Below are 13,714 nucleotides of genomic sequence, written 5' to 3' on the forward strand. Positions count from 1 at the left end.
TATATATATATATATATATATATAAACCATGGTAGATATATACCAGCTATACTGTCTATCCTTGTTTAATCAATTATTTAACTCATGTGCCATGTTAAACTGACTATGAAGAAGGGAGAGCAGTGACACATACTGTACCATGTAATAAATTAAATTTAGAAGTAATGCATGTTAAAATGAAATATTTAAACCATCTAGACTGCTATTTTTATCACTATATTAATTACACTTTTAATTACACCTAACTGTAAACAGCATGAACACGTGGTCCATTTCTGATGATAATGCAGTCCAGTGAGATTAAACCAGGCTCATACAACATGAACACTAGCCCAATGTTGATGATACTTTGTACACATTTGCAAAATGCTGTGGACAGTTTGTGGACCAGATCAGGCAAATAACAGTTGTGTTATCCTTCACATGTGGGCAGAATGATTTGTGTTGTATGCACCAGATATTAGGCACAAATATAATTCTATATCTAATATACTATTAGTTTGGTCAGAAAGACAACTAGTTATTTGGTTAAGGACAGTAATCTGTTCAGATTTGGCTTCTCTTCTTTCTAGTTGACTAATCAGACAAAGTGTCCGACCTCAGGTAGTAGAGGTAGAGCCTTTGTTTATTGGATTTATGTGTTTAAGTACACACCAGAGAACTAATTGCCCCAAATCAACCATACAGCTCTGAACCTGTAGGTGGTGTCATCTGCATGGACTAAATGCAGTAAATGTCGCCACTTCACAGGTGCCAGTGGAAAAGGTTTACAGTTTGCTTTCAACACTTGTCTCCGTATAAATTTATGCTTGACGCATCAGTTCCGCCTTTTGCACAGCCTGCTCTTCGTTTGTTCTCCCATGTTCAAACAAACCTCCTCCTCCTCCTCCCTCCTTTCACGTTCCTCCTTCTCTCTCATTGTGTGTTATCTCACAAAGCAGAAATGACCCCCCGCAAAAAGACCACATAAGATTATAAAAATCTGCCGCTCCACAGACAGTGATCCCGCTGCTGCCGGCTACGGAATCACTGTGGGAATTTCTCAGTGTTGGCACACATTATCCCTAATACCGCACCTCTGAACCTTTGTTATGGTCAAATACTGTCTGCTAGGGTTGTGTGTGCGTGCGTGTGTGCGTAAAGATTGTGTTTGCTCGAGGTGAAGAAGTCCTATTTATGTATGTAAGATGGGATGTATGATTCAGACTGCTGGGAACCCACCCTCACTCTTTGTATGTGTGTGTGTTGATGATTCAACACTAACTGTCCCAGTGAGGTGTCTGTTACCAGGAAAACCTGCTCTCTCATTCATTACGAGGGTCCTGAGAAGGTAATGGGAAACACAGTGAGTCATCATATACAGTAGGTTGGAGCTGCGGTGAATAACAGCAGCCTCAGGCCAGACAGCACTTAACGGTATGTTATCTAATCTCCCAGTAAAGGAATTCATACATACCAATAACACAGAGGCACTGTTACATACTATCATGTCACTCAAGTCGTTATAAAAATCAAGTTTTTAATTATTAATAGACTTTAATAGACAATGGAAAGTCAAGTGAATCAGATGAAACTGAGAAAAAAAAAACACACAAAATCCTCCTGATATTTGGTGTGTTTTAATTATGTTTGAACGAATTATGTTTGTTGTTTCAATCCATTGTGACAACTGTATATCCGTTATTGAGCTTGGAGCTTTCTTGACTCACTGTTAAGTTTTTCGAGGCTAATGAAATGTCAGTGTGAGCTTTCCATGATGGAACCCATGCAGCAAAACAGTAAATATGTGTGTTGTCAGCACCTATCGACCAAGTCAGATCACAGGCCGGTTGATTGTTGCCTCTCAGAGTTCTGGTTCTGTTTAACCCCGGATTCTCTCAGAATGTTTTTTGATATTTTTTGTCCAATACAAATTACTGGTTGGCTTATCTGCTAAAAGCAAACAATCGTGCACCTCCTGAGTCTTAAACAGTGTCTTTTTAGTCGCTTTGTCCTGTTTGTCTTGACCCAAAACACCTCTCACATGTGTTTTTCTGTGCTGTATGTTTGGATCAGACACAGGTCTCCTGATGAATTGTTGTGTGTTGCATGTGGGCAATTGAGATTTTCAAACAGAAAATGGGGATTTCACTTATTTTCAAATGAAAGACACATTCAAATGATACACCTGGTTTCTGAGCACAACAACATGTTTACTCAGTCTTTAGAATGAGTTTGTGAGAATAGAATAGAAACAGAACGAGAACAAAGTGCAGATAAAATGTTTACTGAGAAAAACTGCACATTTGTTGTTGGAACAAGGAACCATTCAATTGACACATCTTGACAAATTACAAACTTAATTCTTTATTTTAGCAAAGCAAATAATATTGTTTAAAGGCAGCGGTTTCAGAGACAAACCAAAGATAAGAGAATGTTGGTGAATAAACAGCAGATTTCTGGGGTGGACAGGAAGAGCCTGACAATCAGACCAAAGCAGTTTTCAATTAGTCTGAGTGGATCAATTGGTTTCCACAGACACACAGGTGTAAATGAACGCTTGTCACTGCAGACAGACACGTTGTCTGGCTGTCAGTGGTAATTGTTTCTACATGATGACAACAATCAGTGGTCAATCAGACTCTGATGTTCCCCAACAATCCCCCTCATTAGTCATTAGTCTGTATTGTCATCGTTGATTTCGCCAAACACAGACTGAACTCTTCTTACGCAAAAACCCATTTCAAATGAATCAGGCATCAGTGATGGTTCTTTCAGGGGATCTGCATCTGTGGAGTGTGTTTTTACCTGAGAGATTAGGCAGGTAAAGACATCGTCTGTTTTGATTGATGATATTGTTCTGTTGACTGGTATGTTCCCCTTTGAATTTGGTTGATATCTCACATCGTCTGCTTGGGTCCAGAGGGTTTCAGGTTCGAGTCCATCAGCACCACAAGTTACCACTGGGGTGCTCCCCGGGTGTGTACCCAGCCATAGCTCGTTGTCAAATTAAACTGGCTCTCCAGCGCCCCCAGTGACCATGCAAAGGAATAAGTGGTATATAATGGATGGATGATTAGATTGGTCTTGCATTTCTATAGTAAAATCAGGAGTTTAATATCACATGAAAATGTCCCTGACTTAGTATTTATTACCAAATGTTTATTAAATTTCACCAACAGAAACAGAATAAACATTTTTTTTCTGCAGTACAGCTGTTTCTAAAGATTAAGGTGTTTAAAGTATATTTTCTTTGCAGTCTTTTTAAGCAGACAACATTTGGCTTGTTGTTTAACCTAAAACAACAACAAAAAAAATCTGTTCCTGCCTGGGTGTATGCTATCTTCATACAAGTTCTGCTGATTTATCTCACCATCTGCTGGTCCTTTGTTCTACCTGGATACTGAACTTTGTCTTACTTTGTAAACTGCTTATTTTCCCACACCAAAGCCCATAGAGAAAATCAATGTTTTTTTTTTTAGGTCAGGAGGACACAGGTGTTGCTAGACTACTACCAAAAACAGCACACTTAGAGCAGAACAGTGACTAGGCAACAACCTTTCCAAAGTTTTAGGTTTTTTTTTTAACACGCAGGCTTGAGGGTGGAACAGCCTTCAGATGAATAATTAGGGCAGAGGTCTCAAACTGCAGATGCATCTGGTTTGAATATAATGTGACCTCCATATACACACAGGTTTGTTTAAATCTACGTAATTGTTTAACCAAGTTAAACTACTGTACTTCACTGAGGCCAGTTGAAATTAGTGATGCCTTCGAGGTTCGATTTAAGGTAAACAAAGAAGTTAGTGTAACTGTTTATTTAAATTAATTTCATGCTTTGAAATGACTTAATGACACAATACATTTTCTGATTTTTTATTTGTCTACAGAACTCCATTGAAATCAAGCCCATTTGATTTCTTTATTTCTTCCATGTTCTTTTATTAGCAACAGAAAGCAAAAATAGTGTTAATAGTATTAATTAAGAAAGTATTACATGCGATAGCTTGGACATCAGCTCCAAGTACAGAAATGTGGATTGTTTTATCTCCTCACATTTGTTTCTCAAAAAGTGTGATCATTAATAAAATGACAAACAGAGGTCTGCTCACAGAACCTTCCTGTTTTTAATGACATATTACAGCGCAGACACAGAGGCCTCAGACATAACACACCTGAACTACAGTGCCCGTGTGTGTGTGTAAATGTGAAGCTGTGTCTCGATCCCTTTGTGCTGCTGATGTGAACATATGGACTTAAGCGTTGATGGGAATAAGCCTGCGCCTCAGAGCATCCGAATGTACAGAAACACTGACCTCAGTCTGAAAAATGCAGAGTGAGATCAGTGTGCAGCGAACAGGAAGCTGAGCTCCATAAGGACTCGCAGCGGAGGTGCCTGATTATCTCCTTCATTTTCCTTAGTCAGCTCCCCGCTCCACTGCAGTTTTATGGCTGCTCCGAGACTGGACTTAAAGATGAAGTTGTTTCATGTAGTGTCACCTTTAATGTCCCTTTAACAGCTAAATGGCTGGACCTTATGTGCACTCCATTCTTGTAGGTTTCATTCTCAGAATGTCACTGTGTCCCACTGCAGTTTGTGGTTTGAAACATTAGCTCCCCAAGTGAGGTCAAAGAATCTTCAGGAGTGGGGGACTTTAGAACAAAGAACACTTAACTTCTGCTGTGGCTTTGCCTTATATGGACAACGACTCAACGCTTTGTTTGCTTTAGAACATTCCCATATTATAATTATAGAGTCCAGACCTAGTCATCCAAAACGACTGGCACCCCCGCAATGTCACTGATCTTGTTCTGCTGTTTCTCATCAGAAATCATCTCCTGTAGGGAACATGTTTCAGCTACAGTATGTATGTAGTATGTTATAGTCGAAAGCTTATACCCTAAGGTTATTATTGTTTGCCTAACATGACAAAATAATAACCAAATTACATATAACGTTTTTTTTCTATAATACCAAACAATATGCGTTCAATTTAGTAATATAAAATTGAGTTTTACGTGTCCCTGGAGTTTATAGTAAATACACCAGACTAGATATAAGTAAAAGAAGTGTTGGGAATAGAAATTAAAATAAAGGGATTCAAAACATTATATCAGTAACAAATATCGTTGTTAAGGTCATATAGTTTTTTAAGTATGATCTTTTTAAATTTAATTGACTGCACACTTAAATAAAAAAAACCAATACAATAAAATGTACCTGTAGCACAAGAACTTCTAAATGTTCCACAGCAACAGTTCCATCACTCATACACAGTTTACCACAGAAATAATAATCTAAGATTTACTAGTAACAAATCTGAGCCAAAAATAAACGACTAGATTATGAACCAAGTCAGTTCTTATGGTAATGACTAGGTTGATGGCTGATGAACCTGTTCAAGATCACTGTTCTTTGGTGCAGAGAATGGATCTTCTGGATCCAAGGACCAACAATTAATAAATAATTAACGTAGTCATTTATTGGCAGTACCTTGAACACAGTTAATCTTCTGTGCAAGTACCTTGAACACAGTTAATCTTCTGTTTTTTTTAGGAACGGCGTGCAGGAGGGTTAACAGTGTTCATGACTGTGCAGATTCTTATTCATCTACTGATTGTGGGTTTGAGTGCAGCATGGGTGTGTGTGTGTATTTTTTAGTTGTTCTTGCTCGTGCATGTGTTAGCATCTGTCTTTGTGTGTGGGTGTAAGCTTTTTCTCACTTGAGGTGTCTCTCTCCCTTTCTCTCTCTCTCTCTCTCACACACACACACTCTTTTTGGCTCTGCTGCACTGTCTGATTTTCTGTTTTTTCTTCAGTTAGAGGGAACAAGATGAATTCTTGCTGCATGTCTGCAGGATGTAATGTCTGTGCTGCCTCTCCCTGCTGTTTCTGCACATGTTGTTCTTCTGTGATCGTGTGTGTGTGTGTGTGTGACCGAGGCTGTGTGTATTCTTGTTTTTGTTGCTTATTTATGGCTGTTGCTGGTCAAGAAAGTCCTAACATGACTAGCTATATAACCTTTGGTAGATGTGTGTGTGTGTGTTTTATACTGGCATAGCTTTATGTTTACATACGTACTTGCTCAGAAGGAATTTAATACAATAACTCTATGTCTTTGTGTCTGTCTTCAAGTCTTAACTGGTGATGAACACCAATACTTAGCTTATGTTGCTGTTGTTTATGTTGGAAAATTCAATGTATTTTAAAAGCAGTTTCTTTGGCAACTTTATGTCAAAGTCTGACTGGTAGAAGGGAACTATGGTCCAAAGTCAAAGGTCCAAACTGTTGGTCTGAGCCCCAGAACCCATACAAGGCGTGGGTCGTTTAAGAGAACAATTAAATCAATAAATGTTTCCAAGCTGTCCTGCAGCCAGCCTTCAGATCAGTCAGGTCTGGCAGCACAAACACCAGTCATACGGTGTTGGAGGACTGGAGGCCGTTTTGGTTTGTGGTGTTAAAATGTTGTAGTTCCTGCAGATAGTGAGGAGCTTTTTTAAAAAAATAAAAATAAAATACAAACTTCCACTTGGTAAATGATTGTGCACTTTTCATCCTATGCTCTTTTAAACCACATAGATTAAATGCCAGTGTAAATGCACAATTAAAGAATTCACTCAGGACGACTGTGGTCAGTAGGCTCTCTCTCCTACAGTCTTAATTTACCTTTGGAGCTAATAAGATGGATTGGGCTTGCAGAGGTCCAGTTGCTGCAGCCAATTCAGTGTTAGTAGTTCAATGCACCCTGATGGTGAGCTGGCTCTCTGCACCCACTGACTCTGCCAGTGTTGTTTAGTCCAATAAAATACCACAGCCTCTATGTTCATTTCCGGGATCTTTTTTGTTTGAATAGTCAATGGAAAGTTCAGGCCCCTGATCCCCTGTGTGTCTGTTCCTCTGTTCTGCTTTTTGTTTGTCTGGCACCTCCATACTACAGGTTTGATGCATATTTAGATGACTGCTGTCAGATTTGTCACACCTTGTTTGCAGACAGCATGACACAGTGCAACATCAGACAAGGATATGACAAATGATGCCTTCAGCCTACATTTGTTTGGGTTTTGCTTTGCCAGTGGTTTTGTGCATCATTTCACACTTTGCAAAAATGTTTTTTTTTCCTCTAGCGGCAAATGATAAAAGGGGAGGAATTATTTGATGGTCTGACTGCACATTCTTTTTTTCCCCCCTAGAAAACAAAGATTTCAGCAATCAGAAAGTCAATGAAATGCCAGTCTGTAGGATGTTTAAAAACATGATTTACTTTAAAATAATTATGTAACTATATATATATATATATATGTATATATATATATACATATATATATATATATATATATACAGTATATATACATATAGTAATGGTTGGGGTTTAACATTAAAAAGTCTTGAATACTGTGGACAACGTCAACAACCTGAAGTAAACAATTTCAGCACATAACGATGTTGCACACAAAATGTAGACTGAGCAATATTAGAATGAATAATGTATTATTATTGAGTATTTCAAAATGACAATTTCAAGTACCTTTCTGGTAACTTTCTGAAGGATTTGTTAAATCACCAGAAGAATCCTAACAACTCTCTCTCTCTCTCTCTCTTTCTCTCTCTCTCTCTCTCCGTCTCTCTAACATACTGACCACATGTCTGTCACCAGTTGTTTTTTTATCTGAATAATGAAAAAAAAAGTTCCTATCAACTCCAATGTTATGACCAATTTTTTAGGAAGCCGCAGCTAATCTTAACTGACATTATCTCGTAGCATCAAGCATCGTGCAAACGATGTAAATAACATCAACATTGATGATATAAATCTCTGTAGAGTGAGCTTCATACAAAACCATTTTAGATCAGTAACACTTTGAAAGTTTCAGGAAGCTGCAGTAACTTTGTTTTTCTGTTCCAGAAAGCCCTCATGGAAAATGTGATTCAGACTCTGATAATCTTTAAACCTGACATCATGATATGCATTCGTCATCTTACTTCATCTGTACCGTGAGCTGTTAGCTGTGTCCACATTTGCCCTTATTATTTATTAACCAAACAAAGATCCAGATAGCAGTGTTGTCCGATGGTGAGACGTTTTTCGAGGTGTTTTCTCAGCTCTTTACTCACAGATAAGCATCTGACCAAGTCCAAACAGTCCATGACGTCTTGGCTCCGCTGCAGTCGTGTTGTGAATCACCTCATCAGCTCCACTTCTGTTTTGAAGTGTTATGTAACTACATTTCTAACATGCTGAAATGTTGTGTGTAACAGATGTGACCAGGCCTGTAGTTAAATAGCCTCTCTCTCTTACCATGTTTGTCTGTCTGTCTGTCTGTCTGCTGTCCTGCTGATAAGCACATGTCCCTGTGTGACCCAACGGAGGAGTCAGAAGTGGCTGTGAGAGCTGCTAACTGTAGCCATATGTTACCATGACAGACAGATACTGCACCCACAGAGTCATGTCACAGTCTAATGATGCAATGATGGACACCTACCTCCTTTTCGACTTTAGTAGATGGCCTCCGGAGCAGCAGCACTAAAGTTCTACTTGTCATTTTGGAAGTTTGTGTACTCCTACCCTATGAAAAAGTATTCTTCCTCAAAAAACAAAATGTTTACTTTTTGTTTGACGTTTAATAATAATGCAGTGTGGTTAATGTTGGCCCTTAGCATGTGTAGTAAAATGTAGTGTCCTTCTACTGGTCGATGCTGAAGTGAAATGTGACAGTGTGAGCTTGTTCTAATACATCGTGAGAGCCTGGTTAGTTTGAACAAGGGAAACAAAGACTGAGATTTAGTTAAAGACATTGCTGCTGAAGAGCTCTCACAGCTGAAGGGCCGGCCTTTTATTTATAGACAGTCGACTGAAGGCATTGACAAATAAAGGGTCAAAAGGTGAGCTCATTCAGTGTCTTTGCTCAACCATAGAAACTGTAACAAACCGTATAGCGCTCTTTTGACGCAGTTCAAAGTGGAGTCAGTTGAAAGTGCTGAGATATTGCAAGACGCAGGAAATCAGCTGTAAACACTGGAAACACCATATACAGTATATAACCCCATATTGGACCATTTTAGCCCCCCAGGATACAGCAAACAGCTGACAGAGAAAAGTCTGACAAGGCTGTTGAGCCTTGACTGCCTCTGTGACTGCACAACATGGATTAATAACTGGTGGCTTACAACTGGCCTGCAGTTTACCCTCTGTGCAGAGTTAGAGGCTCCAAAGCACAATGGTGCTGTGTGGTGTGTGTGTGTTTGTGTGGAGAAGTCAATGAACCTCGTATTTAGTATTCTTCCTTACAGTTCATTATTTATGAGAACATATATACTGTAGTATTTGCATATACTTTAAGCTTAAATTATGTAATAATAAAAAACATGCCAAAAATCTCTATGTACTAACACAGCATTAAAGAAGCTTAATGTATTTATGGATCCATATAACTCCCATAATGTCAAAGTAGAGTCACCATAATGACATTTACTGGACAATTAGTGAAAAAACAAACTCTGTTTTGACAAATAATGGCTGGCAAAAGTTTTTGTTTTACATGTGTCTAGTACTGGAAAGTGGTTGTTAAAGGTACATTGCATTAGCTTTTACAAAACGTAGTACTTCAGATTAGCCTCATTGTCTTTACTTAAGGACAATTACATTAGCCTTAAGCAAAGCAGAATGATATCGTTCTGCTGATAATGTAACTGCTTGACAAAGTAAAATTATGCAAACGATCTTCCCGTAACTGACAAATCTGAGAATGTTTACATGGGCTGTATCACCTGAAGGGCTCTAACAAAGGTTTCTTTCTTAACACTGACACTTTTCACTTCCTCCTCCCATTTTTATTATTTAGGGTAAATTATCTCTGAAATAAACCTTCTCTATCCTTGAACCTCTATTCTTACTGCTATTACCACCATCACCACTACTGCTACTGTTACTCCGACTGAAACGACCTGTACTTCAGTTATGTTACTACCACTATTACTATTGCTATCACCTTGGGTTGTACTGATTCCAAGTGTTCTGCACATGCAGATACCAAGAACCGATACAAAGAACCAATACCAAACCATTTTTAATTTTGGTTTTCACTTATGAACTGAACTGAACTGGGAGGTAGTGTTCTATAGGTGGCGCAGTTCTGTGGATGATGGGTGTCATCACAGTGAGGACACCAGGCAGCAAAACAATTACAGCCAGTTAATAATTATATAATACCCAGGCAGCAAAACAATTACAGCCAGTTTATATAATATAATTATATAATATAAAAAATGATATAAACATATATAGAAAGACTATATAATATAAATAAATCCAAGCAAAAAGTACATTTTAAATAATATTAAAAACATAGATAAACGAAACTACCCTTTAAGCATAGCTAATAATGCTGAACAGAAAGTGAGCGGAGCTTTTGTACCACTTGAAAAAGAAATCTAACTAAACCCCATACTCTGTTTATGTTTTATTAAAACTAATTAAAACCAAATAAACATCATTATTTTGTGTGAACTTGAGAAGGAAAAACCCATTGGCTGATAAGTGATCAGCTGGTCGTAGAGTATCAGGTCTCTGGATTCCATGTTTTTTGAGTAAGATGAAGTATTTGAATTATAAAATACTACTACTACTACTGTGGGTTTTAACACTGTACTGATAATAGTTTTGCGTCTGTACTAACACATGACTACCACTGATGCGATATACTTCTTTTATTTTTACTACTAATAATAAATATGACAATAATGATAGCAATAATAATAACAGGAGTAATAATAAACACTAATAACAGTCTAGGCTTTTCATACAGTCAAAGTGTAGTCTCTAGTGCTTAGCATGTTCATTTCTTTGTCTCCTGGTTAATATCCTCACAGATTTTAATATTGGCTCTGATTGTCCCAGACTTTCTTGAAGACACCGTGGAATTTATTTCAAACATTTGTCGGATCACACCGACCTAATTAGAAACCAATTATAGGTCATCATCGCTGAAAGCAGTTTGTATTATTTCGTGAGACATTTGCTGCTTCTCTCAATATCAAACGGGATTAATGTTGGATCGTTGGGCTCCAACATCATAAAAAGATTCAGTGTGCTGCTCTTCACTTCACTTTCTTCTGCTCCGACTTCCCTTTGCTTCGCTTCCATCCGTTCCCTTTCTTTATTTCTTCCTTTCTTTTTGTCAAAGGAATTCTCTGACTGGCTAATCTTTTCAAAGCCAAAGTATTTCTTGTCAGCCCAATTAAGGATTTGAAACTTTAACATCCTGAGAATAATTTTAATCCACCTTCTCTTCAGTGGATTAAAAAAAAAAGCTCTTGTCTTTAATTTTGCTTAGTCACTGGGAGATAAAATGATGACTCATAAGAAGGGCACACAGCGAAGTTAATAATAAAAATCCACAGCAGCCGCAGCAGCTTAGTTCTCACTCTGTGCACTTTTCTATTTGCCGTGGCACAGGCTGTATTCTTGCCGTGATAAGGCACGATAAAAAGGAGCAAACTCTGAGATAAGACTGAAATCTGTCCAGCTTTGCCAAAGCTCAGACAGGGTGTGTGTTTGTGTACCGTCTGTCTGCTTTGTTCGCCAACAGATTCCTTCCACCCTTCTCTCACCCGACGTTCTTTTCTCCTTTAAACTTCTTTTTAAACTTGCAACTCTGACTGATTCCTTTTCTAATCTCTGCCCACTCTATGTACTTTTTCATACTCTCCTTCCCGTTCTGCTGCTTTTGTACTTTTCAAATTACTTCTTAACTCCTTTTTACACATGCCTCCCTTAGTCATGATTTCTCTATCTCTTCCTGGCATTTTTCATTTTCATGTTTCAACCAACAACAAAATGCTATTGTTAGTGTTTCACCAAAATTGGTCTTTTCTCAGATGCCGTCATCCCCCGTTCCCCCCACCCCTCTGCCTCATCTCTTTTTAAGTTTTTTTTTTAATTTATTTATTTCCCTGACAAAAAGCAGTACTTGGCACTTCTGAAATGTAAACAAAGTTTTGTTGTTTCCTCAGCTGCAGCCTCCTCTAGCCCTGTTTATCAGGCAGACTTCAAAGTGGCACACTGACATGCGGTTCTGTCTCCCTCCCCCCCGCCCCCCGCGCTGTATGAAACAGGGTCACAGTCGGTTCTCGGCTTTCACAAAAACTTTTTTCCCTTTCATGTAAGAACCTTGTGGCTGAGAGCAGCTAACAGGGGCCATGCCAGCCTGCCACCCACCCACTGTCCAAAGAGAGACACTCGGTGTGGTCGTGAGCGTGGGCATGTGCGTGGGTGGATATGCTTCAGTTTGTCTTTTTGTTTTCTCTCTACTGGTCATTACAGGCCAGCAGTTAGTCTGGATTTAGTGAACCAGGGTGTATTCATCTCGCCTGGTTTTGTTTTTGCTATCTTGACATTTAATTCACTAACTTTCTGCTCTTCTCGTTTTTTTTCTCTCTCTTTATATGTTTTTTTTTTTTTTGTGTAGCTGTTGTGCCAATGTGAGAGCGCCTCAGAAGCTCGTGCTGAGCTCCAGACTGCAGCAGCGGGACAAAAGACATAAGAAGAGAAAGACAGGACGGGAGTAAGAACAAAAAACAAAAAAAAGGAGCAAGAAGACCCCAAGGAGGCAGGATGTTGATCAAAGCAGAGTTTAAAAGACAAACCTGACCCTGAAGGAGACACAAAGACCAAAACTTTCAGTTGAAAAACACCCACACTAAAACTTCTCAAACTTCTGTCTGTCCTCCTCAAACCACGGGGGCTCAGCAATTATTCCCAAATGAAAAACCCTGAACTCTTCTAGAAAGACATCATTTCAAACCCCCACATTTTGTGCATTGACTCCAAACCCAGTAAACACTGTCCAAAGACACTGTCCATACCATCGATTCTTTGGCTGAAACAATCACCGCTGCGTTTTAATTGGACCACACTGTTACTGAGGAGCCAATGCCAGACACTGACACACGACAAGGTTTCTCGGCGCTACACATGGACTGTTGATGAAGAGAAATGGCAGTGAGAATGTCAGGTGCCACCCCTTCCTCTCGGCCACCCTCCCTCCCCCCAGTGGACGCGGCTCGGACTGGTTAAGGTTGGTCTATTGGCATCCATCGCAGCAGCAGCAGCTGACAGAGTGCAGGAAGGAGCAGTAATGCAGGAAGCTGACTTACCGGCCACAAATGCCTTTAAAGGTAAAGGGAAAAAAATCTTGATATGACAAAACTGTGCATGCTCTCATATATGTGTTTAATCGTCAGTTGGCATAAAGGAATATCACCTCGTCGTCTGACAGGTTCGTGTGCAGCAAATAGCTGTACGTTAATTATCCAGGCCACACTTTGGTCATTTCAAATTAAACTGTCATTGTTAATTAATACACAGCCAACAGTGTTGTTGCCACATAGATGTAACTCGCAAAGAAATTGTTATTTATTTACAGTTTAATTAATCTGAGAACGGCTGATTTTATTTTGTATTTTCATGTATAGAACTAGTTTATAGCCACAAACTGGGGATTTAACAGCAGGATTTTGCCTGAAAGTCTTGAAGACAGGACTTCAGAGGTACCTGTCCGTAGTCCTGCCTGCAGTGCAGATCTGTGAAATCATGAAGAGGACAAAAACAAACAACCAGAAACATTTAAACAGAATTATTTATGCTGTCAATTATCTTATAGCATCTCATACTCAGGTAGGTTTTTAATCATTACAGGTTTGTAAGTATACTTCTCTGGGAAATCTGAGCTTATGTCG

The 13,714-nt window shown here is 38.9% G+C and overlaps 1 protein-coding gene across 2 annotated transcripts in view; it reads left to right on the forward strand.

Moving 5' to 3' along the window:
- The window catches only part of LOC103388892 (low-density lipoprotein receptor class A domain-containing protein 4), a 166,640-nt gene that overhangs the window by 44,368 nt on the left and 108,558 nt on the right, over window positions 1–13,714 (forward strand). For both annotated transcript variants that reach the window (XM_017037779.2, XM_017037778.2), the window contains exon 2: window positions 12,445–13,153. In XM_017037779.2, the coding sequence (XP_016893268.1) occupies window positions 13,114–13,153 (40 nt within the window). In that variant the 5' untranslated portion in view covers window positions 12,445–13,113. The remainder of the gene's footprint in view (window positions 1–12,444; window positions 13,154–13,714) is intronic.

This window comes from Cynoglossus semilaevis, chromosome 13 (assembly GCF_000523025.1).
Source record: "Cynoglossus semilaevis isolate Cse_v1.0 chromosome 13, Cse_v1.0, whole genome shotgun sequence".
NCBI lineage: Eukaryota > Metazoa > Chordata > Actinopteri > Pleuronectiformes > Cynoglossidae > Cynoglossus > Cynoglossus semilaevis.